General features: G+C 45.9%; 1 protein-coding gene across 1 annotated transcript in view; it reads left to right on the top strand.

Moving 5' to 3' along the window:
- Positions 1-24,847, top strand: part of LOC144753998 (uncharacterized) — a 40,362-nt gene extending 15,515 nt beyond the window's left edge. The window contains exons 4-7 of the mRNA XM_078641517.1: positions 7,698-7,735; positions 19,266-19,409; positions 22,129-22,217; positions 24,684-24,847. Of these exons, the coding sequence (XP_078497643.1) occupies positions 7,698-7,735; positions 19,266-19,409; positions 22,129-22,217; positions 24,684-24,731 (319 nt within the window). The 3' untranslated portion in view covers positions 24,732-24,847. The remainder of the gene's footprint in view (positions 1-7,697; positions 7,736-19,265; positions 19,410-22,128; positions 22,218-24,683) is intronic.
- Positions 24,848-25,869: the final 1,022 nt, after the last annotated feature.

Raw genomic sequence — 25,869 nt, 5'->3', positions numbered from 1 at the left:
TGCCTTGCCTCCCTACACTAACCGAATCAGCTGACTTTGAAGGTTCTTGAAAAAAACCTTGGTGAGGACTACAGGAATATTCACAAAGAGATATAGGAACCTCGGTAGCACTATCTTCTTGACTAACGCAATTCGGTCTGCCAATGAGAGTGGCAGCGTAATCCAAACATCCACCCAGTCTTCCAATTTCGAGCACGCCTTGCCATAATTCTCACGAACCACAACTACCGGATCGCGATGTATCCAGACTCCCAGATATTTGATTGAGTCAGTTGTCCACACTAGTGGGAACTCCAGACTAGGTTTAGGAGTGCACTCCGTTAGCGGAATGACGTATGATTTTTCCCAATTTATGTGGAGTCCCGATATATAACCGAATCGGACATATTCTCGAAGTAGTTGCGTTAAAAAATTGGCCGGCTCTTGTACATAAAGAACCATATCATCGGCATATAGCGATATCGCCACCGGTCTGTGATTGAAATTAAGTGCAGTTTGCCTGTGCCTCTGGCGTATCACACAAGCCAGCGGCTCCAGGACTATCACAAACAGCAACGGCGACAGTGGACAACCCTGCCGGGTGCCTCTCTCAATGTGAAACGGCTCGGACGTCAGCCCACCCACCCGCACTCTCGCAAATTGGTGCCATGTACAGCACATTAATCCACTGTATAAAAAGCGGGGGGAAGCCCATGCGCCGCAGCACCCGACACAAATAAGGCCACTCCACTGAATCAAACGCCTTAGCTGCATCCAGCAGCACCACTGCCGCCTCCAAGCTAGGGTCTAAAACATGAAACATTGAAAAAATCGTGTGCAGATTGTGTGAGGTGGATCTGTCCAGAATAAAGCCTGCCTGATCAGGCAGTACTAGCCCCTGTAACAGCGGTTGTAGCTTAGTTGCCAAGATCTTCGCCAATATCTTGGCGTCAATATTAATAAGCGATAACGGATGATAGGACTCGCAGCTCTCCGGTGGCTTATCCTTTTTAAGGAGCGTAATGACCAAAGCCTCTCTTAGGGATGAAGGGAGTTCTCCGCTCTCATACGCCTCAGCGTACATTTCCAGGAGGTACGGAGCAAGCAAGTCAGCATATTTCTTATAGAATTCAACCGTAAGCCCGTCCGGGCCAGGCGCCTTACCGTTGGACAATGCCGCTATCGCCAATTTAACATCTTGCTCATCTATGGGTAAACATAAGTATGTTCTCTGCACATCAGAGAGCCAGGCACAAGCGATGCCATCTAGGTATGTCTCAAATTCCTGTTCCGTTGCAGCGCTGCGCGATTTATAAAGCTCTGCGTAGAAGCTACGGAATTGTTCCACAATATCCTCTGGTCGATAATGTTTGCCCCCCCAAGTCATCAACTATCCTGTCCACCCGAGGCTGATCCAGCCTCTCCCTGATTTTGAGCGCTAGCGCGCGTCCCGGTCTTCCTGCTTCTCCATAGCGTCTTGCTGTACACCTCCTAGATAAATATTTTATCTCTGTGTCAACTAAGTCCTCATAATCTCTGATCAGTTCCTGTATGCGAGCTAGTGTTTCCGCCTCCGGTACGATCGAGTACTCTCTCTCCAACACACGCAATTGACTTTCCACACGTTGGAGTTGTGTGCGTATGTCCTTTAGAATGCCTGCCGCCGTTCCTATGAAAACTCCCCTGATTGTGACCTTGAAGGCCTCCCACAGTGTAGAAGACTCTTTCACAGTCCCTTTGTTTAATGCAAAATACTGCACTATAGCCTCTCTCACAGTTGACTCATATATTGGATCGAGAAGCACTTCAGAGGGCATTCTCCACGTGAAGGGCCGCCTTACCGCCCCTGGAACCGCCACCTCCAGTACCACTGGACTGTGGTCGGATAACGTCAGAGCCATAGGTGTCACCTCTGCCACCCAGTCCATCACCTCTCCCCCAATCAGCCAATAGTCCAATCGCGACCAGCTGTCATACACAGGCGTAGCATGTGTACCCTCTCTCACCTTTGGGTGTCTTTCTCTCCGGACATCATATAGCCCAAATTCCTCCATGGCTCTCACTATGCTCTTAGCCACCTTGGGGGTCCGGGGCGAGATGGGGCTGGATTTGTCTAACGTCACATTCTAAGTTCCCCCCCCCCCCTATTACAGGAGAGGTCGGCCATTCGCGCAGCTTTCCACAGATGCGGTCCACACACGCCGGGTCATCTAATATCGGTCCATACATATTAACAATAGATATCAGCACACCATGCAGCTTAACACACACCATCGCACATCTCCCGTCTTCATCTGTGTAGGTGTATAGCGGCGCAAACTCAAATCCTTTTTTAATCAAGATCAGCACACCTCGTGCATAAGATGAATATGATGTGGCCAAACGGAATCCAGCCCACCTACGTGCCACCTCCCGCTCAGTATAGTTGGTCAAGTGCGTTACCTGCAGGAGAGCGATGTGTATCAGGTGTCTATTCAGGTATGCCACCACCTGCCGAACTTTTTTGGGAGAATTGAGGCCACACACATTCCAGGTTAACAACCTACATCTAACTGCCATCTAGTAGTGTAAAGCTTGTGATAAACCGCCATCCATCCAGTGTTTGAGGGTCACCAAGCATATTAGCACCTAACAACAACACTATCTTGTACGGACAGCTAAAAAACATGGATTGCCTGCAACAAAAAAAAACACAAAATAACCAACAACAACCCTCTCCCCTCCTTCCCTCCCCAACCGCCACCCACTCCAACCTCCCAATCAGGTCGAACTAAGCACCTCCCCTCGTCCCCAGCTCCTTGCTCCTAGTCACCCCAGGTACCATATGGGGAATACCCACATCAGGGAGAGGCTCGGCACGTGTACTCGCACCGAGATGAGGTTGCCAGAATCACTACTCGCCCCCCCTGCTTGTCTCCTATACAAATACTACCAACAGTAATACAGAGCTCCCCCAATGAACATTAACGCCTTCTTGAAAAAACTATCAGATCTGCGTCCCCCCCACTTCCCCTTCTCAAAGAGAGTTCACCAGTGTCCATGTCAAGCCAGCTCAAGTCACCCAGACTTTTCTGTAGTTCATCAATGCAACTCCCTCGGCCTCATTCTGTGTCTTCTAGTCCTGATTCCAACACTGACAGTTCAACCGACTTCTGCTTGGGTTTCGCCTTGCCGATGTGTTTCGTGAACTTCAGCGCCGATTTCGCATCCGTGAAGAAGTGCGATTGTTTCTCGTGTGTGATCTTTAATTTGGCCGGATACAGCATAGCACAGGGCACTGCCGATTCTCTCAATAGCTTTTTCACTGGCACAACCTCTCTGCGCGCCGATTGCACCGCAGGCGTATAATCAGGGAAGAATGATAGCTTGTCTCCTTTACACACTACTGGCTCTTTGGCTCTGGCTTCTCTCAAGATGGCGTCCCTGTCGGCGTAGTTTAGGATTTGTGCAATAATTGGCCTCGGAGGTGCACCCGGCTTGGGACGTGGTCCCAGTGAGCGATGCGCCCTCTCCTCTATCATCACCGCCGACAGGACCGGCCCAAAGAGCTCGCGCAGCAGTCCATCCACAAAGGGCTCCATTTTGTTTATGGGCATGGTTTGCGAAAGACCAAGAATGCGAACGTTGTTTCTGCGCGAACGCGCTTCTAAATCCTCATTCTTGGCACTGATCACCTCCAGCACCTTTTCCATCTGGAGTAGCTGTGTACTTGCTTCCGCCTGTGCATCATGCTCATCTGACACCCGATTCTCGAGAACGTCAAGCCGGTGTTCATGCTTCTCAACGTTCTTTTTTACTAAGTTGAGTCCCGTTGCTAGAGCATCTATCTTGCTGTCAATAGTTTTCATTCCTGCCCGTAGCTCTAAAAGGATGGATCTTGTGTCATCACCGGGGTCCGCCACCCCCACGCGCCCTATGCAGGGACAGCAGTGGGACAGAGCGGACTCCCTGGAGCAACACCAGGACCAAGGTTTAGTGCCGGGGCCCACCAGCCGGAGCGAGGAGCACAGCCCAAGCCACTACCTGCCGCAACCGCACCACGCGGACACCCGAGGCACCAAACCCCAGCCGGGCTCAGTACCCCGCCTGCCCAGCGCCGGCAAGGTCCACCATGTCCGGCTCTAGCTAGCACCCACTCACCTCCGACAGCCAGGTCTGCCTGGGCTCTCTCCGACACGGCCAGTCCGCCAACGCTGCTCCCCTTGTTCGGCCCCAGCCGGAGTGCACCACAAGCTGCTCGTAGAATGCCGCTGTAGACGACCTCCTCCTCCAGCAACGGCCGCTCCGCACTTCCCCACGAAGAGCCCCCTCAGCTCCAATATCACCAGATGTCCGCCAGCCCAGTCACTTCTTCGCCAGCCTGGATGCTCACTGCAGACCGAAGAGTGTCCTCCAATACCTCAGGGCTGCCGCGGGTCTCCCTAGCCCCTATCACACAGTACCCGGCCGTTCGTCGCACCCTCCTGCACTGCTCGCATGGGCCGGCTACAGGATCGCCGCCATTTTCTGAGCTCGCCCGCTGGTTCAATCTCGGCGATTTGCAGGGCAGCCTCGGGGACAACAGCCACCAAACTCCACCACCGTGCTCCCCTGGTCAACCTACATGCCTCGGGGGAGTCTCAGCGCAAGCAGGGGTGACTAGAAGGATGGGATTAACCAAATGTATTTTCCGGCGCGCGGAGCTCCCTCAGAAGGCAGCCATTCCGCTACGTGCCTAAGCCACGCCTCCTGGATTAAACCCAGATCTGTGACTGGGGGTGAATGTTTTGCCATTGTGCAGCATTCCGTCCATCATCTTGGGTGTTTTGCTGTTCACCCTATGTGGGAAGGGTATGCCCAGACGTGGAACCTGTGCTCACTAAGCCACTGGAGTCAAGCTATCCTGGCTGAAGACGGCTGATAGCCAGAAACCGGTCCTAGGATGCTTGATTCCGGTCCAGGGAAGATATGGCTTGGCAGTTCGGGCTGGACTGTTCCCATGAGGCACAGGGTCAAGACTGATTTGCATATGGCCATGTCTGAACTGGGGTGGCTTGGTGAGCAAAATAACAATGGATTAAACCCAGATCTGTGACTGGGAGTGAATGTTTTGCCATTGTGCAACATTCCGTCCATCATCTTGTGTGTTTTGCTGTTCACCATATGTGGGAAGGGTATGCCCAGACGTGGGTCCCGTGCTCACTAAGTCACTGGAGTCAAGCTATCCTGGCTGAAGACGGCTGATAGCCAGAAACCGGTCCTAGGATGCTTGATTCCGGTCCAGGGAAGACATGGCTTGACAGTTCGGGCTGGACTGTTCCCATGAGGCACAGGGTGAAGACTGATTTGCATATGGCCATGTCTGAACTGGGGTGGCTTGGTGAGCAAAATAACAATGGATTAAACCCAGATCTGTGACTGGGGGTGAATATTTTGCCATTGTGCAACATTCCGTCCATCATCTTGTGTGTTTTGCTAAAAAAAGAGTATCCCTATTGTAGTTAAGTACCTAGCAGGGTGCATGCCGTGTCATTACAGTTAAGCTTTAGTATGGGTCTGAGAATCTGAGCATATTTACAGTGGGACTCCAGTGTGGTGCAGTAAAGAGCAATGGGAGTTCACTGCAACTCCAGTATAGCTCATAGTGAGTAGTATACCTGCAGTGAAAATACAGTACACTGTAAAGTAATTGCAGAGTATGTTTAGTATTGCTTAGTATGTAACAGTGTATCAGTAGTGTAAATTCAGTGTACTTCTTTACTGAGCAGTGCATCTGTAGTCTAATTACAGTGTAACCCCAATATTGTTCATTACTGAACAGTAATTTTGCAGTGTAAATACAGTGCAACTATGTACATTGCACTGTAAAATGTAGGTCTGGAGTATTGCAGAACAGAGCAGTTTGTCTGCAATACGTTTACAGTGAAATGCAACTGTAGTTATGAATTGAGCAAGGTATCTACTGTGTACCTCCAGTGTGGCTTAGTAATTGACAATTTTAATTATGGGGTCACATTGACTTACGCCCACATTTCTATGTTCACGGATGGAAACGCTGTACCACCATAGGGACGGAGTAAATTATTCTGTTCCCATGACGAAGGGGCCACATGTCAAATTTATAAATGACCCCCAAGCAGGCAGCCATTTATAAAGCATTAACAGGAGATGCAGTGACAGCAGCTCCTGTCAATGCATTCTGCTGTGTGGTGCAGGGGGGGAACATCCTTTACAACGCAACTTTTACCACGCAGTGACTTTACGACACAACTATTACAACGCATGTCATTACAACGCTTTGCGCTGGGGGGCGCTCTAGGATAGGGAATATATTTAATTTACTATCCAACACCTTCCCTACTATCCACGGGGACTGGAGTTGGAATAGTAAATTAAACTATTCACTATCCAGCAACCCTTAGCGCTATGCGTTGTAACAGCATGCGTTGTAAAAACTGCGATGTAAAGGCATGCGTGGTAAAAGCATGCGTTGTAATGTCATACATCCGGTGCAGGGTTGTGCCAGAGTGACGCAACCCTGCACCAAACAGTTTTATTTTTTAATTTTCAAAAAGAAAATCCCGAAATGGGTTTTTCTTTCTGAAAAAAACTACAAATGTATGCTCCCCTTGCCATCAGAGTCATCTCCCAAGGCAGGGGAAGGATTATTTACATTTTACTGTCCCTCACTGCCAGGGTTTGCCTCGTGGTGACAGACTGTAAAATAATGACTACATGGCCACCCATCGCTGATGGCCCCTACTCCTTCGGGCCGTCTGAGAGTTTCAACTATGGCGGTGACGGAGTAGTCAAACCAAAGGCCAACGTACATTTAAATTGGGCGGGCAGACTTTCATGTTGGCTGAATGTATACTCCATCGCCGTTACAGTAGAGTATCCATACCGCCAACATATAAATTGGTCCTTAAATCCTTAGTGCTTGGTGGTTAGAGATCCGAACCCAGCGACTATAGAGGAACTCAAGAGGACGTATCCGTGTATTCCATTATGGAACTCAATATCTGCAGTGTAATTACAGTTGATTCAGATGTAATACAGAGCAGTGTAAACACAGTATAGCTCACTGCTGAGCATAATATTTGCAGTAAAATTCACTCAAGTTAAATTGAGTATAGCTCAGTACTATGCAGTTTACCTGTAATATATATAGGGTAACTCTAGTTTAGTAGAGTTCATTTGAAGTGTAATTGCAGGGTACAAGATGTATGTGCAGTGTACCTCCATTACAGTTTAGTGCAGAGCAGTGTGTACAAAGTAATTTCAGTGTAACTCAACTATGGAACAGCACTGGCCATTGGCTTCAAGGTGCATGTGTAGTGATTGCCCATTGCCATATGGTTTGAAGCAGTGTGTCTGCAGTGCAATTACAGATTAACTCCTATATGGTGCACTGTGAAAGAGTGTGTCTGCGGGGTTTGTGCGCTCTAACACCATTGCAGGACAGTACGAGCAGTGTCTGTGCAGTGTATGTGTAATGCAACTCCAGGGTGGTGCATTACACAAGAGCGTGACTGCAGTGCAAATGCAATGTAACAGTAGCGTGTCACCAGTGTAACTCCAATGTGTTCTTGTATCTGAAGAGTAGGTTCAGTGTCACTCTTCTCCACTGCTCAGTTATTGCCAGGTGCAGTGTTGGACAGGATGCTGGGCACTCTGCCAGTAGCTGGTGCTTCTGAACACTATTGAGAACATTGTTTATTTTCTTTTTCTTTTTACAGGAAGAAGCCAGGACATACCCCCATCGATGGTGAAAAAGGTACTGTGCTTAGAGATGTTTGTGATGTTGAGAAAAGGTTCTGTTCCACAGCTTTGAATGAAGAGGGTTCTAATAGAGAACAGTACTGACCCCCTTGGGTCAGCATATAAAGTGCTAGAGAGGGTTTGTAGGGGTGGGCGGAATGTTTTATTCCACCCACAGAATTGGCGGAATTTTGGTCATTCCGTGTTAGTCTTTAACACAGGGGTCTGGCCAATTCTGCCAATCACCATGTGGTAGAATTTTTCTTCTGTGAGTCTCCAATAAATTCGAGCTGTCAAGCGCGAGTGAGATTTGGTGTCTCCTAGTAACATTTTCTAATGCGTACAGCTGCAGTCTGAGCACTGTCGCTCGAGTAGATTTGCTGCCGCTCGAGTAGATTTGCTGCTGCTCAAGTAGATTTTCTACTAGAGCAGCAGCAAAATCAACTCAAATGGTTGTGCGCTTTTGTGCAACACTTGGTGCCGTTCGCGCTTATTTTTCAGCGCTGCTCAAGCTACTGCCACGAAATTACAACGCAAGCAGCCTATTTTCCACCCATTGGGGTAACTCCGAGGAATCTTGCTAAGTTTTTATGTAACGCCAGGGAATAGGTCTGCCTACCCCTAGTTTGCATATCACAATGTTGCTAAATCATTACTGAGTGTCTGTGTTTAATGAAACCATCATTACATGTAGCTATTTAGTGAGGGCTACAATGGAATATTTCTATAAAGAGGCCATGATATAGTGTTGGATTTTAGTAAGGTCCAGGTAAACAGTGATGGTGCTTAATGAGGCCTGGATACAATGTTAGTTTTTGGTAAGATCTAAGTGTGGTGCTGGTGTTTAATTAAGTCTAGGTATAGTGATGGGTTTTAGTGAACCTTACACATAGCATCAGTGTTTAACGTGGCCATGGTATAGTTTCAGTGTTTTTCGGCCTGGGTATCATTTTGGTGCTTATTGAGACCTTGATAAAGCTTCAGTATCTGGTGCGGTCTTGATATAGTGTTTGTGTTTAGTGAGGCATCTATATAGGTTTGTTTTTAGTGAGCCCTAGGTATAGTGTTGGTGTTGACTGATGCCTCAGTATAGTGTTGGTGTTTAGTGATGCCTCGGTATAGTGTTGATGCTAACTGAGCACTATGCATACACTTGGTTTTTGGTGTGGCCTTGGTATAGCTTTGGTGTCTAGTGAGCACAGGTATACTTTTAGAGCCTGGGTAGAAAGCTTGTATTTAGTTGAGCTGTAAAATAGAGTTGGTGTTTACCGATGCCCAGGTAGAGTACTTGTATTCAATAATCGCTGGCAAAAGATTTATTATTAATCCCGGGATAGGCTAAGTATTAGTGTTTAGTGAGCAGTATGTCTTGGTGCTGAGTGAGTCCTTAGTATACCTTTGCGATTTAGTGAGTAGACGGTATAGTCTGGGTGTTTACTCATACCTAGGTAGAATGCTCGTACATTCTGAGCCAGGACGACTGACTCCGGAATCTGGGGATCACGGTTCGATCACCGGCGGCAGATTAGACCAGCACCATGTGAGTCTGGGCAATCCCTTGCTTAATCTTCCCGATGGCCCCCAGCGCCTAGAGACCCTTACGGGGTGATTGTGCGCTTTACAAATGTGGATAATTATTATTATTGATGTTGTGTACATTTATGAAGGGCCAAATATACTGTAAGGGGCCGATTCACAGAACTAATCTGAGACAAAATCCTAAACTTACTACTTTTCATTCATTCATACTACTTTTGGTATTCACAGAAGGCATTGAGTAGTAGTCAAGTTAGGATTTTGTCTTAAATTAGGATTTTGTCTTAAATTAGGATTTTTTTTCAAGACCAAAATTTAAGATAAACTGAAGTTTAACTTGAGTTTAATTTAAGACAAAATCCTAATTTAAGACAAAATCCTAATTTAAGACAAAATCCTAACTTTACTACTACTAAATGTCTTCTGTGAATAACAAAAGTAGTATGTTTAGGATTTTGTCTCAGATTCGTTCTGTGAATCGACCCCTAAGTTTTTAGTAAGCCCCATGTATAATGTTGGTGTTTAGTGATGCTGAGGTGTAGCTTTGCTGTTAAATGAGCACTAGGTATATTGTTGGTGTTTATAGAGGGCTTGATTTGTGTTTTTATAGGGCACTAGGTATAGTATTGGTGTTTATTGATGCACATGGAGAGCAGAGTGCTTGTTTGTAGTGACCCATCAGTAGAGTGTCTGCGTTTATCCAGGGTTTGTAATAGTGATGCTGTTGGGTGAGCCCTAGGTATAGTCCTGGTGTTTAGGGATGCCTAGGTAGTGCAGTGTTAAGCAAGCCTTAGGTATAATGTAGGTCTTTAGTGAAGGCTCGGTCTAGCTTTGGCCTTTAGTGAGCAGTAGGTATTGTTGCTGTTGTTGTCCATGTTGATAGGTGGGGGGTGGCTGGCCGGAGATGTGCGAGCGGCATCCTTCTTCCAGTGCATAATTAGTACTGGTTTAAGTGCCAGGGCTAAGTTATGTTCAGAAGCAACGGCTGGCGCTATCAACAGTCGGGGTGCTGAATACCAAAGCTGTCTTACTTGATTCCACCTCATGCCTTTTTAATCCACCACCAGACACTCCCTGCCTCTTTATTCCACTGTTGCAGGTTCTTCTTTATCCACACTGCTTTCTCCCTTTGTCACTGTTTTTCACTCTTCCTCCTTTACTCCGTTTGATGCTTTTCTCTCTGTTGCTCTGGATCAAAGTCTGTTGAGGGAAAATAGGTACTGGTTCACAAATATTTTTGTGCTGGCAGGCTCCATCTGCAATCACTGCCTCCAAGTCTGCACTGACTTCTTCCTCTGGGACCGTTCATTTCACATCAGCGCGCTGAAAGAGGCAAGAAGTAGTGCCACCAGGCTGTTTGGCTGAGAGGGAAAGTGAAACAGGTGATGTGTGCCTGTAATCATGCTGTGTCAAGCGCAGACTGCAACCATCCATGAAATCCACTTTCCATGATGACTGCTCCTTTGGGTTTGTTAATTCAGCAGCCCAATCCAACATGGCGTCCGGACTTCCTGCCTTAAGCTTCCTGTTTCCTTATATGGCAGTATTTAAAGCAGTTCTCTGCTATAGTTCACTGCATCACAACACAGTTGATGTTTGACTTTTTGACACGTTCATCGTCCCTTAGTTCTAAATTTGTCCCCGTTTTATAACTGCTGCTTGCTTGAGTTTGTCTGTTCTTGCAGGCTACATTCTAGGGCCTACTTCTCCTTTCCCCTGTTTCCCAGTAGCCCTCCTGGATTTGTTTTCACCTACTAACATCTTGGCCATTTTTTTATGCTTTGAAGTCTTATTCTCTGGTCCTGGGATTCCTTCCTGGAGAAACCTGCTTTTAACATATGTCATTTTTTGTGTAGCACAAAGTGTTTACTCTAGAGCATCACCCCCGACGCTGAGAGGCCAGCTCAAGGTCCATCAAACCTTCCTTGGGTCCATCCATTGATAGGTGTTTACAAATGCCGAGGTCGAGTGGTTGTATTTAGTGACCCATCGGTATTGTGTTGGTGTTTATCTAGGGCTAGGTATAGTGTTGGTCTATAGTGAGCCCTTTGTATTGTGTTGGTGTTTAACGATGCTTATGTGCAGTGTTGGTCTTTAGTGAATTCTTGGCATTGTGTTGGTGTTTAACGATGCTTAGGTGCAGTGTTGGTCTTTAGTGAACCCTTGGCATTGTGCTGGTGTTTAGGAATGCGTAGGTGTAGTGTTGATGTTATCTAAGCACTAGGGACATTGTTGGTGTTTGTTGAGGCCTTGGTATAGCTTCAGTGTTTAGTGAGCCGAGGAATAGCACTGGTGTTTAGCGATGCCTAGGTAAATTGCTTGTGTTTAGTGAGCCCTGGTATACTGTTGGTGTGGATCTCTAAAAACAAGCAATGTACCTACACACCACTAAACACCAACAGTATACCAGGGCTCACTAAACACAAGCAATTTACCTAGGCATCGCTAAACACCAGTGCTATTCCTCGGCTCACTAAACACTGAAGCTATACCAAGGCCTCAACAAACACCAACAATGTCCCTAGTGCTTAGATAACATCAACACTATACCTACGCATTCCTATATCCTACGTAGAGTATTACTGTTTGTAGAGCCCTAGGTACAGGTTGTTCATTTACTCATGCCAAGCAATTGTGTTGGTGTTTAGTGATGCTGAGTTGTAGTTTAGTGTTAAGTTAGTAGTGTTAGTATTTATTAAACCCTTGTTATAGCTTAGTCATTTAGTTATGCCTAGGTATTGTGTTGGTGTTTAGTAGGGGTGAACAAAGCTCGCGGAGTTGCATAAAAACTATGTGGAATTTCGCTCCGCCCTAATGAAGCCAGTAAACAAATATAGCTAAGTAGCCCTTGCGTTGCAGACAGCAGAAGATATATTTTTTAACACTTGGTGGCAGTAGAGCTCTGTGTTAGACAAGGATTATTACCGCTCAGTCACGTTTACTATCAAATTCACTTTTTAGGTCTCGCGACCTATCGATGCGCGCAAGCGCATCGAGCGGAGCGAGAATTCAAGTGCTCGAAATCCTAGTGAAACCAAGGGCTTCTTGCGCTGCGGTTTTCATTAAGTTCACGTGAATCACGTGAGCAAACAAGCACGCGCATTCACGGCCGCACAGCACATCACAGGGCTTCGCCCAGCGTGCGCTCTGCGGCTTCTCCTCCCCTAATTAGCAGCTTCTCCCATGTCTCTCCGGCTTCCCTCCGGCCATTTGCCACACTCCTTGCCTCTGTCTTGCCTCCCCCTCCATTCTCCTCCCCTCGCTCGCATTCCCGCCCCCCACCAGGCTCTGCTCACAACAGGCAATCCCCCTTGTTAATTGTTTCCTGCTTTCTTTGGCGCTTGATTTTTTTTTTAACCCACGAATTGTAGGAGACTGCTCTCGTCTTGCAGATATAATCCACATCTTGTCACTGTTGTAGGTTATAATATTTACCCAGCTGGGTCAGAGCGTTCTGTCACATTGTAACCTCCACATAGTTGCACCAACAACATCTCAATTGACATTGCAGTAAGTCAGCATAGTCATAGGCATACATCATGGCCATCTTAAGTACTCGCTCATCTCGGAGGTAAAGCGCACTCCTACCAACGACTGATAACACCATAAAGAAGCCAGAAACAAAAAGCATTTGCAATGCAATAGGTCTCGCAATTGAGAGATTTAGATCTATTGGCATTGTAAATGACATGGGGCCAGATGTAGGTAGGACTTATTTACCGATTTTTAATTACCGAATTTTACCGATTCTGTAATTAAAAATCGGTAAATAAGAATGGGGGACATGTAGGAACATCCAGATGTTCCTTTTACCGAATCGGTAAAAAATCTCTATTTACCGATTCGGTAAATACCGACCGGTAATGGCCATTCATTCCTATGGGCTTTACAGCCCATAGGAATGAATGGGCATTACCGATTCGGTATTTACCGAATCGGTAAATACAGATTTCCACAAGGGTGCAGGGGGTGTCACTTTGACACCCTCTGGCACCCCCAAAAGAGGCTCGGGTGCCATGTGGCAGGCATACCTGCCCTAAGTGCAGGTCTGCCTGTCATATGGCACAGGTGTGCATGCACACATGTGCATGCACACCGGATTCGGTATTTTACCATCAAATATATTTGATGGTAAAATACAGATTCAGTAAGGGTTGTGGGACTCAGAAGAGTCCCACCTACATATCAAAATTATCGAATAGGTAAAAATACCGATTCGGTATTTTACAGATTCGGTAAATTTACCGATCGGTAAATTTACCGAATCTGTAAAATATGTGGCCCTACATACCATTTCGTTAATACCGGTCGGTAACGGCCGAAAATACCGATTTTCGGCCGTTACCGACCGACCTACATCCGGCCCAAGGTCTTTTATTTACGTTTTAAAAACAAAAACATAAATAAAAGTAATTGTCATTTACAATGCCAATAGCTCAAACTCGCGTAAATGCGAGACCTATTGGCAACGCCAGTGCTTGTTTTTTATGTGTCTCCTCTGAGTGCGCCACAACCTGTGTGGCTCCCTCTTACCTCCAAAATCCGCAGGGGCTGTGGGGTGGCATGGCAGTCCGGGTAGCTTGTTGTGCTCTCTGCCGGCGTCGCCTATGGCTGGGGGCTCAGGGGAGGGCAGCAGCTCAGAGGCAACCTACATGCTTTCATTGCTTGCAACTTGGGCCACGTGCTGGAACGTCAGAGTAAGGTTAACACAGTGGGGAGCAAAGACCAATTTTCGGGTGAGCTGACCGGCACGCGCTGGTGAACTTTGCTCTGTGGTGGTTGGTGGAGATTTTGCTGAAATCTGCGCTCCAAGTGAAGCACATAGTGGGAAAAACTCTGCAAACTCCACTAGTGTTAGTGTACTAGGTGTAGTGTTAGTATTAATTGATCCCTAGTTGTAGCCCAGTCATTTAGCTAGGCCTAGGTATTGTGTTGGTGCTTAGTAATGCCATGGTGTCTTTTAATGTTACCTGATGCTAGCTGCACTGTTGGTATTTATTGATCCCTAGTTATAGCTTAGTCACATTTAGTTATGCCTAGGTATTGTGTTGGTGTTCAGTGATCCCAAAATTTAGGTTAGTGTTAAGTGAGCACTAGGTACAGTGTTAGTATTTATTGATCCTTAGGTATAGCTTAGTCATTTAGTTATGCCTGGGTATTGTGTTGGTGTTAAGTGATGCAGAGGGGTAAATTAGTGTTAAGTGAGTACTATGTACAGCATTAGTATTTATTAATTGCCTGTGTTGTAGCTTAGTCATTTTAGTCATATCTACTTATTATGTTGGTGTTTAGTTATACAGAGGTGTAATTTAGTGTTAAGTGAGAACTTGGCATAGTGGTAGTATTTATTGATCTCTAGTAATAACTTAGTCATTTAGTCATGCCTAGGTAATGTGTTGGTATTTAGTGATGTTGAGGTGTAGTTCCGTGTTAAGTGAGTAGTGAGTACTTGGTATGTTAGCATTTATTGATCTCCACTTATATTGCAGTCATTTAGTTATGCCTGGGTATTGTGTTGGTGGTAAGTGATGATAAGGTGTAGATTAGTGTAAAGTGAGTAATAGGTACAGTGTTAGTATTTATTGATCCTCAGTTTTAGCTTAGTCATTTAGTTATGGCTGGGTACTGTGTTGGTGTTTAGTGATGCAGAGGTGTAGTTTAGTGCTAAGTGAGTACTAGGTACAGTGTTCGTATTTATTGATCCTCAGTTTTTAGCTTAGTAATTTAGTTATGCCTAGGTACTGTGTTGGTGTTTAGTGATGACAAGGTGTGGTTTAGTGTTAAGTGAGTACTAGACACAGTATTAGTATTTCTTGATCCCTAGTTATAGCTTAGTCATGTAGTTATGCCTAGGTATTGTGTTGATATATAGTGATGCAGAGGTGTAGTTTTAGTGTTAAGTGAGATTTATTGATCCTCAGTTTTAGGTTAGTCATGCCTAGGTATTGTGCTGGTGTTTAGTGATGACGAGATGTAGTTTAGTGCTAAGTGAGTACTAGGTACGGTGTTAGTATTTACTGATCCTCAGTTTTAGCTAGTAGTATAGTTATACCTAGGTATTGTGTTGCAGTTTAGTGATGACGAGGTGTAGTTTAGTGTTAAGTGAGTACTAGGTATACTGTTAGAATTCCTTGATCCCTAGTAATACTGTAATCATTTAGTTATGCCTTGGTATTTTGTTGGTGTTTAGTGATGCCGAAGTGCAGTTTAATGTACAGTGAGTACTAGGTACAGTGTTCGTATTTATTGATCCTCAGTTTTAGCTTAGTCATTTAGTTATGCTTAGGTATTGTGTTGGTATTTAGTGATGACGAGGTGTAGTTTAGTGCTAAGTGAGTATTAGGTACAAGGTTTGTATTTATTGATCCTCAGTTTCAGCTTACTCATTTAGTTATGGCTAGGTATTGTGTTGGTGTTTCGTGATGCCGAGGTTTAGTTTAGTGTACTAGTTTAGTGTACTAGTGTACTGAGTACTAGGTGCAGTGTTAGTTTTTAGTGATCCCTAGTTATAGCTTAGTCATTTACTTATGCCTAGTTATTGTGTTGGTGTTTAGTGATGCAGAGAGTGTTTAGTGTTTAGTGATACTAGCTACAGCGTTAGTATTTACTGATCCCTAGTTATAGCTAGGTGAGTTAGTTATGCCTAGGTATTGTGTTGGTGTTTGGTGATACCGAGGTGCATTTTAGTGTTGAGTGAGTACTAGGTTTAGTGTTAGTATTTACTGCTCCCTAGTTATAGCATAGGCGTTTACGCATATGTAGGTATTGTGTTGGTGTTTAGTGGTGCTGAGGTGTAGTTTAGTGTTAAGTGAGTACTAGGTACACTCTAAGTATTTATGGATCCTCAGTTTTAGCTTAGTCAGTTAGTTATGCCTAGGTATTGTGTTGGTGTTTAGTGATGCTGAGGTGTAGTTTAGTGTTAAGTCAGTACTAGGTGCAGTGTTATTATTTATTGATTTGTAGTTATAGTTTAGTCATTTAGTAATGCCTAGGTATTGTGTTGGTGTTTAGTAATATAAGTGCAGTGACTACTTGGTATAGTGTTAGTATTTATTGATCCCTAGTTATAGCTTAGTCAGTTAGTGATGCTTAGGTATTGAGTTTCTGTATAGGGATGCCGGGTAAACAGCGTTTACCACAAATCTTTTTCCCCGCAGGGAATCACAACGCGGTTGTTACAACGACCGCATTGTGATTCCGCATACCATTACTCCGCAAGTCGGAGAAACGACTTGCAGGGGGGGAGGTGTTGGATTTAAAATCCAATACCTTCCTTAATTTCCGCACAGATGGAGTTGGAATAGTAAATTATACTATTCCAACTTCCAGTCCCCCCCTCCGCAAGTCGTTGTTCCAACTTGCGGAGTAATGGTATGCGGAATCACAACGTGGTCGTTGTAATGACCACGTTGTGATTCCCTGTGGGGAAAAAGAATGCGGGATTTCAACGTATATTTGGGATGCCGAGGTGTAGTTTAGTGTTAATTCAGTACTAGGTACAGTGTTCGTATTTATTGATCTATAGTTATAGTTTAGTCATTTAGTTATGCCTAGGTATTGTGTTGGTGTTCAGTAATATAGGTGTAGTTTAGTGTTAAGTGAGTACTAGGTACATTGGTAGTATGTATTGATCTATAGTTATAGCTTAGTCTTTTAGTCATGCCTAGGTACTGTGTTGGTGTTTAGTGATGCCGAGGTACAGTTTAGTGTACAGTGAGTACTAGGCACATTGTTTGTATTTCTTGATACCTAGTGATAGCTTAGTCATTTAGTTATGCCTAGGTATTGTGTTGGTGTTCAGTAATATAGGTGTAGTTTAGTGTTAAGTGAGTACTAGGTGCAGTGTTAGTATTTATTGATCCCTACGTATAGCTTAGTCATTTAGTTATGCCTCGGTATTGTGTTGGTGTTTAGCGATGCCGAGGTGTAGTTTAGGATTAAGTCAGTACTAGTGCAGTGTTAGTATTTAGTGACCCACAGTAATATCTCAGCCATTTAGTTATGCGTAAGTATTGTGTTGGTTTTACGTGAGCACGGAGTCCATTTTTGGTATTTAGTGATACCTCAGGAAAATGCTGATATTGATTGAGCCCTGGGTGTCGGATCTTCAGAGGATGGCTCGTCCCCAGGCAAGCAAGGATCAAAGGGAAAGCCACGAAAATCTAAATTCCCTTTGAATAATTACCTCTAATGGGAAGCATATTTTTGTTTTTACACAATCACTTGGATTGGGCCACAAACAATGGAAGATTGCTGACCTGTCCGTGATTGGTGGCTGTGCCAGGACAACGCCCTTCAGACTGACTACCCAGCAACCACTCACAATCGTCTAACCCCGGATACCTGTTCTGATTGGTTAATAGCAAAGAAAATTGCAGAGCAGCAGCCCCCTCAATAATTCTAATGGGCTGCCCTCTCCAAATCAGAAACAGTGTCTATGGTTAGAACATTCTGTCCAGCAACTAGTTGGAATAACCATGGGCGGCCAGGGACAATTCCGTGCCCATGCCTCCCCGGCTCACTTTGCAATCCATGAAGATATTTGCAGACAGGACAGAAGCAATTTTCTGTGTTTGGGTGCAAAAGTCTCCCTTTTAATAATCAACCAAACAGCATTTGTAAAGCATAATACTGTCACCCCCCAGGGGTATCTGGGCGAAAAAAGCATCTTTTTATCTAGTTCACCCATGGAGTGGCTTTAGTGTTTTTTAAACTGCACTCCACATGTGAACTAGCATGGATACTGCATTAATTGTTATTTTGTGGAATATTTGGCCCGAAGCTTATGGCTGTATTGACGTTTGGATAAAGGTGTGGAGCATTGAAGAGACGTCCATGCCACCGTGATACATACAGGAGACACCGGGGGTCTCTTAGTAAGTTCCCACCTAGGTTCTCACCACAAAGGAGAGAACCTGGGTTGGAACTATTATTTTTAATTTAGGTGCAACAGAGGTGTCTCCAAGCTGGCCACTTTACTAAGAGGAAAAATAGTTGAACCTTCTTAAAGACACCTTCAATTGGGGCACAAAGTCGACAATATAAATAAAACGGGTGAGAATGATACACCAAAGTCATGAGTAAGCATGTAGTCATATAACCCACTGCTGCGGGCAGTACTGGCTGATAAAAGACCTACCCACAGGCTTTTATCAACCAGGGAGAGGGTCTTTAACAACTGGTATAGCCTGAGACAGAAGGGGTATATGGCTATTAGAACATTCCACCCATGAGGATAGACTGTTCTAAATTGAAAAGGAAGAAACAGAAAAACATGAGAGGGTTGGAGACGAAGGCCTCTACCAGCCATTGAATTGAATTGAATTTGTACTTGTAAAGCGCACTTATACCCCAACTAAGGGTTTCCTGGCGCTGTACGCATACCGCTGTGGAACCCTTCCTGGCTTTTCCCTGTGAAATGTCCACTCCTGGGCACCCCCAAGGTGAAGCCAGGCATCAGGCATCTGTTGGGGCCGTTGTGGAGATTAAGCAAGCTATTGCCCAGAGTTGCAGATTGGGACTCCATGATTAGAATAGGCACCGAGGAGAGAATTATCAGGTCCGAGGAAATTGAGCCCAAGACCCGCCGAGGTGGGAATTGAACCCTGGTCCCGGGCCAGACCTCTGCATTAGGGTCTGCCGCTCTAACCATTGAGCCACACTTCTCCACCCAGCCATTATGGGCCTGCAGCCACTCCATTGTCTTCATTGTAGCGCCCAACATTCCAATGCCCTCAATTCTGATTTTGAAAGGAGCAGCCTGCAGACATCCGTGCACCTCAATAATACAGTCAGTGCTGTTCCTCTACTTCTCACCCCCCAATACATCCTCAAAATCTCAGAATCTGATTTCTGCTCTATCTAAGAGCTGTGGATACCAGCGCCTGGACACCATCATGTGTAGCAAGAAGTACTTTACAAATCTACTGATTGATTGATTGGTTGAAGAGCTGTAATCATCCATTCCTGCTGGAATCTTTTTCATAGTGTTTCTTCTATGCTTCTTCCAGGAGCGGACCCCTCGAAGGAGCAGCTGTTGAGTTTGGGTTCTACTACTCCTGTAGGTCATCCACCGAGCCCTTCACCTCTGCCGAGTGGGGATACACCTTCGTTGGACTTCCCCAGCCATGGAAGCAGCCAGAAACCTGCGCCGGGTAATAACCATGTCTAACCCCCTCCCAACCACATGCACCTTGTCAGAGCAGAACTGGGAAAGAGCAGTTGTATGAAACAGCCTCTATACAACAGATATGTGATCATTTTCAATAATATTTAGGAATAAATCATACTCCAGTCCCCTTACTGAGGGGGCATGATTCCTGGCACTACACGTTTGGACATGTTTACCGGCACATTATCAGATTGCTAAATTGCTAGGACTCTGAATCCTGGGGATACTCCTTTCTTTTGTTTTGTTTTGTTTTGTTTTGTTTTGTTATTACTGCTACTGATAGTCCATGATCACTGGCACTGCTACAGATAGTCCATGTTCACTGGCACTGCTACTGATAGTCCATGATCACTGGCACTGCTACAGATAGTCCATGATCACGGACACTGCTACTGATAGTCCATGATCACTGGTACTGCTACTGATAGTCCATGATCACTGGCACTGCTACAGATAGTCCATGATCACTGGCACTGCTGATAGTCCATGATCACTGGCACTGCTACAGATAGTCCATGATCACTGGCACAGCTACTGATAATCCATGATCACTGGCACTGCTACAGATAGTCCATGATCACTGGCACAGCTACTGATAATCCATGATCACTGGCACTGCTACAGATAGTCCATGATCACGGACGCTGCTACTGATAGTCCATGATCACTGGTACTGCTACAGATAGTCCATGATCACGGACACTGCTACTGATAGTCCATGATCACTGGCACTGCTGATAGTTCATGATCACTGGCACTGCTACTGATAGTCCATGATCATAGACACTGCTACTGATAGTGCATGATCACTGGCACTTCTATGGCTGCTATCACGTGAGAACTCATTGTTGTGTTCACTCTCTGCAGGTTCCTGGGATTTAGACTGAACATTATGTGCAAGGTTGAATACTGGCCAGGCCTTAGCTCTTAGACAAAACATACTGATGCAGCTGGTGTTCGGACAACATACTTTGGTTTTTAAGGGAACACATGAATAGGTGAGACACATTTGGAGAGGGACCTCTCCAGGGAGAAGAGCAAGACAGCACCTATGATGTAGATCTACCATCTATAGGCTAAGGTATCGAGTCTGCTCCCTAAGCCCAAAGATCTTCTAATATATAATAATTCTGCTTCTTAGCAAGAGGAGGGAGGTTAGGCTATACTGTCTTTTCATGATGACATCTCCCTTCATGATTTATGGACTAGCTGCTATGCTGACTGTACTTTTATAATGCATTTTCCTGTTTGTTGTGGCACGTACACTGCATGTTAGGGCACGTTAATAAGAATAAATATTTCAAACTTTTTCATGTCTCTGTCAGATCTTACTGTGGACAAGTACAAGAGTGCGAGTGAAAGAGAGATCTGGGAGTGTTGTGTCCTGGGGTGTCTAATCACTTGTTTCTCCGTGAGTGAGTTGGAGAGCAAGTGATACACTATAGCTAGTCAGTCCTGGGCTCATGGGCACTAAGGTGGTAGGAATACCCAGTTCCTATATACCAAGGCCTTATAATCCTGCACATAGTTCTTTTTTCATGCAGAATCCCCGCAACATTTCTGTTAATGGAATGATGGATAATTCTTATTTCCAAACTAAATGACATTGACATGCTGTTTTGACACAATTCGTCACTGGTGTCGTCACCTGGCATAACAAAGAGATCTACCCAGAAAATTACCTTTTTACACCCTTTAGCATTTCTAAAATGTTGTTGTATTACAGTCCAGCAATACATAATGGAGTAACTCATCTGCCGAGATTTTAAATCAGGCACTAAGTTATATCTCTACCTAGCCACTAACTAACATCCTTACGTAGCCGTTAGAGACATAGGGGGTCATTAGCATGGCAGGTGGATACCCCAGGGAAATGGGACCGCCTGCAATGCATGCGGCGGTCTTGCACATCCCATTAGGATGCGCCCGCCACACTGGCGGGCGCGTCCCGCATTTCTAACATTGCGGCGGGTGGTGATGAAAGCACCGCCCGCCGCAATGCCAGAAATGCAAGTTGTGCATTTGAATCTACAACGTGACAGGCACCGCGCTGTGCCTGCCACGTTGTACTGTCAAATGCAGGGGGGTACCATAGGTACACCCCATGTGCACCCCCCATCCCCTAGAATCCCTGGGGTCCCGCTATGGGCCCCAATGTTGAGAACAGCCTGCCTTTCCGTGGCGGCAACACCGCCACAGAAAGGCAAAGCCCTGCATGCATCTTAATACGGATGGCGGTGTCTACCAGACACCGCCACCATATTAATAGCGTTTCCGCCCGGTCGACTAATCGACTGGGCGGATAACTGGCAGACAGTCTTTCTGTCCGCCGGGTCCCCTCCGCCATAGTAATATGGCGGGGGGGGGGGATTGGCGTGCGGGCGGGCAAAAATGTCGGGCAGATCGCCACCGCCATGCAGGCGATGGCGATCCGCCCGACATACTAATGGGTCCCATATTGTGGTAGCTGCAAGACTTCATTGTAATTTATCGACTAGACCACGTGTTGACTCGGCTAACAGATGACACCTTGGCTCAGCCACTAGATCATATATTAACTTTGCAACTTTATCACGTCTAAACTCATCTCTTAGAGTTAGACTCAACGTAACCACTAGACGCTTATGTATCACAATAAAGCCAGGAGAGAATATCGTCTCATTAAAGTGATGTGTCTCCTATTCTATGTTACTTCTTGACAGATCTAAAGTCGAACTGGAATTTGGGGGTGTATGAGAACATGCTGCCACAGCGTTTGCTCTCGAGCCTCAAGGATAAGGCCCTTACTAAGGTAAGTAGAGTGCCGTGATACAACTGATAGAACTCTTTGGGAACTAATCGACAGCTGCGATCACAGTGCATTCTCTGCTCCTCTCCTGTTGCTGGTGGGTGCTGCGGTACATGTAATGTACCACAAGTGTCTTCAGACACTGCTTCTATTAAACAGTGTGTGAGTTCCTCTTCTACAGCACCAGACGTCACTCAATGCAAATAGTAACTTAGAACTGGGATAGTATGACATCTGTAACACTACACAACAGTACTGACTGCACCTGCTGACACATACCCAGAGAGATTACCTCTGTTATACCAGATGACAGGACTCACTGTGCCTGCTGACACATCCCCAGAGAGATGACCTCTGTTACACCAGACGAGAGTGCTCACTGCACCAGTAGACACATACACAGAGAGACGACATCTGTTACGCAAGATGACAGGACTAACTGCACCTGCTAACACATACCCAGAGAGATGACTTCTGTTACACCAGATGGCAGGACTCACTGTGCCTGCTGACACATACCCAGAGAAACGACCTCTGTTATACCGGACAACAGGACTCACTGTGCCTGCTGACAATACCCAGAGAGATGACCTCTGTTATACCAGACGACAGGACTCACTGTGCCTGCTGACACATACCCATAGAGATGACCTCTGTTATACCAGACAACAGGCAGGACTCACTGTGCCTGCTGACAATACCCAGAGAGATGACCTCTGTTATACCAGACGACAGGACTCACTGTGCCTGCTGACACATACGCAGAGAGACAACCTCTGTTATACCAGACGACAGGACTCACTGTGCCTGATGACACATACCCAGAGAGATGACCTCTGTTATACCAGACAACATGACTCACTGTGCCTGCTGACACATACGCAGAGAGACGACCTCTATTATACCAGACGACAGGACTCACTGCGCCTGATGACACATACCCAGAGAGATGACCTCTGTTATACCAGACAACAGGACTCACTGCGCCTGATGACACATACCCAGAGAGACGACCTCTGTTATACCGGACAACAGGACTCACTGTGCCTGCTGACACATACCCATAGAGATGACCTCTGTTATACCAGACAACAGGCAGGACTCACTGTGCCTGCTGACAATACCCAGAGAGATGACCTCTGTTATACCAGACGACAGGACTCACTGTGCCTGCTGACACATACGCAGAGAGACAACCTCTGTTATACCAGACGACAGGACTCACTGTGCCTGATGACACATACCCAGAGAGATGACCTCTGTTATACCAGACAACAGGACTCACTGTGCCTGCTGACACATACGCAGAGAGACGACCTCTGTTATACCAGACGACAGGACTCACTGCGCCTGATGACACATACCCAGAGAGATGACCTCTGTTATACCAGACAACAGGACTCACTGCGCCTGATGACACATACCCAGAGAGATGACCTCTGTTATACCAGACAACAGGACTCACTGTGCCTGCTGACACATACCCAGAGAGATGACCTCTGTTATACCAGACAACAGGACTCACTGTGCCTGCTGACACATACCCAGAGAGACGACCTCTGTTATACCAGACAACAGGCAGGACTCACTGTGCCTGCTGACACATACCCAGAGAGATGACCTCTGTTATACCAGACGACATAACTCACTGTGCCTGATGACGCACACCCATAGAGAAAACCTCTGTTACACCAGATAAAAGGAGTCACTGCATCTGCAAACACATATTCAGAGTGAGATGGCTTCTGTTACACAAAATGACAGGACTCACTGCACCTGCTAACACATACCCAGATTAGGATGACCTCATTACACCTTTACACAGAGGTCAATGCTCCTAATCATTCAAAACCAGCGTGTCCCTGTAAGATGACCTCGGTTACACCCTTTTACAGAAGCCACCCTTACACAGCACTGAACTTACTAACTAATATCCAGTGTGAGATGACATCTTCTGGGTTATATGTGCTTACAGATTCCTTCTTGGTATCCTGAGCCTCTCAGTACGCACTGCTCAAGTTCCTTAATTTACACTGTCTCTTCTCTTTTCACTTACTTGACCCTGTCTCACCAGCCTTGGATTTCTTTCTCCTTTCACTCATGGCTCTCAGCTGTGTATATTGTGTTTGCCTTCTCAGCTTATACTCCCTTATTTCGAAGCACAGAGGGGCACATAATCAAGCAGGGCGTTAAACATTATTGCCGTTTTAGCGGCAGAAAAATGCCGCTAAAGCGGCGATGATGGGCTTGATAATATGGCCTTGTGAATTCCAATAGAAACCCATGTTCTGATGTGAACATGGGCTTCTATTGGAATTCTCCAGGGCATATTATCAAGCCCATTATCGCCGCTTTAGCGGCAGTTTTCTGCTGCTAAAATGGCGATAATGTTAACGCCCTGCTTGATAATGTGCCCCAGAGTACTCGAGGACAAGAACCTTTCACTCCTTTTATGTTATGTTGTTCTAGCCCTCCAGAGATGTGGACAGCAACATCTACATGACACCTGGGATATAGAAGAGCCTCAGACTCTCTCAGAACTATGGGACTGAACAAGGACACTGAAGCCCATCTCCCATGGAAGCCTTCCAGGCAGGCAGCCTTGCAGATTCATCTCCCTGTCTCAGACCTCTGAGACTGAATGAGGACACTGAGCCGCCTCCCATGGCAGACCTTCCAGGATGATCCATTGAAGATTCATCTCCCTGCCTCAGACTTTTTTGTGTAGTCGAGGACACTGAAGCCCATCTCCCATGCAGACCTTCCAGGCTGGTCTCTTGCAGATTCATCCCCTTGCCTCAAACCTCTGAGTCTGGGCAAGGACATTAAAGCCCATCTCATATTTGGATGTATCTCTCTATCTTAGAACCGAGATTGGACAGAGACAATGTAGTGTCGCACACGTGTCACTAAATCAGATGAACACACCAATGGTGTTCTTCATTGTTGGTCCATTCTATGATAAAAGGCTCTGCAGCATGTGCTGGATATTGGCATGTGGACACCAGACCAGGATCACTTCTCCTTGTCTTTTCTTATATGCACTGTGACACTTGGCAGCAATCCTGAACACAACATTGTGTTATGATCCTGCAGCTCTCCCTACAAATGATGTAATTGTGCTCCATGGCCTATTAGTGAGTCTCTAGTAGGGCTTCTGTTGTTCGTTGCAGAAGGAAGGGTGGTGGCGAGGTGGCATCACATTATTACACAGAACTGAGACAGGGTGTGACTCTGAAACCATCAAGGTACACATCAAGTACTTATCGTTGCTGCCATAGGCAGGAATTGACTGACTTCAAGAATACGCATGCGTCATCCAAGGATGTGCATCTGCCAAGCTGGGATGCCTCATCGACAAAATAAAGGGATTTTGGTTCCTAGCAAACTTACATTAGTCCACTCACATTGAATCAGCGATGAAGGAGCCTGTGGTAAGGACTGAAGCTGTAACCCAAATATCTAAGTCATCCATCCGATTTGTGCTGGCCCGATCTCTATGGCACGTTACCTCATTTGCACGGCAGCGTGGCCCCATAGAAATGAGGACACACTGTACCCTTCTGCCTGCTCCATATTACAGATGTGGGCGCAGAGGCACAGCAGTGACATAACTGTTAGGAGGTGCACTGACTGTGCACCACACGGAGACTGG

Source organism: Lissotriton helveticus, chromosome 5_1 (assembly GCF_964261635.1).
Source record: "Lissotriton helveticus chromosome 5_1, aLisHel1.1, whole genome shotgun sequence".
Taxonomy (NCBI): Eukaryota; Metazoa; Chordata; class Amphibia; order Caudata; family Salamandridae; genus Lissotriton; species Lissotriton helveticus.
The sequence above is the reverse complement of the archived record's forward strand: the minus strand, read 5'-3'. Positions and strand labels throughout refer to the sequence as shown.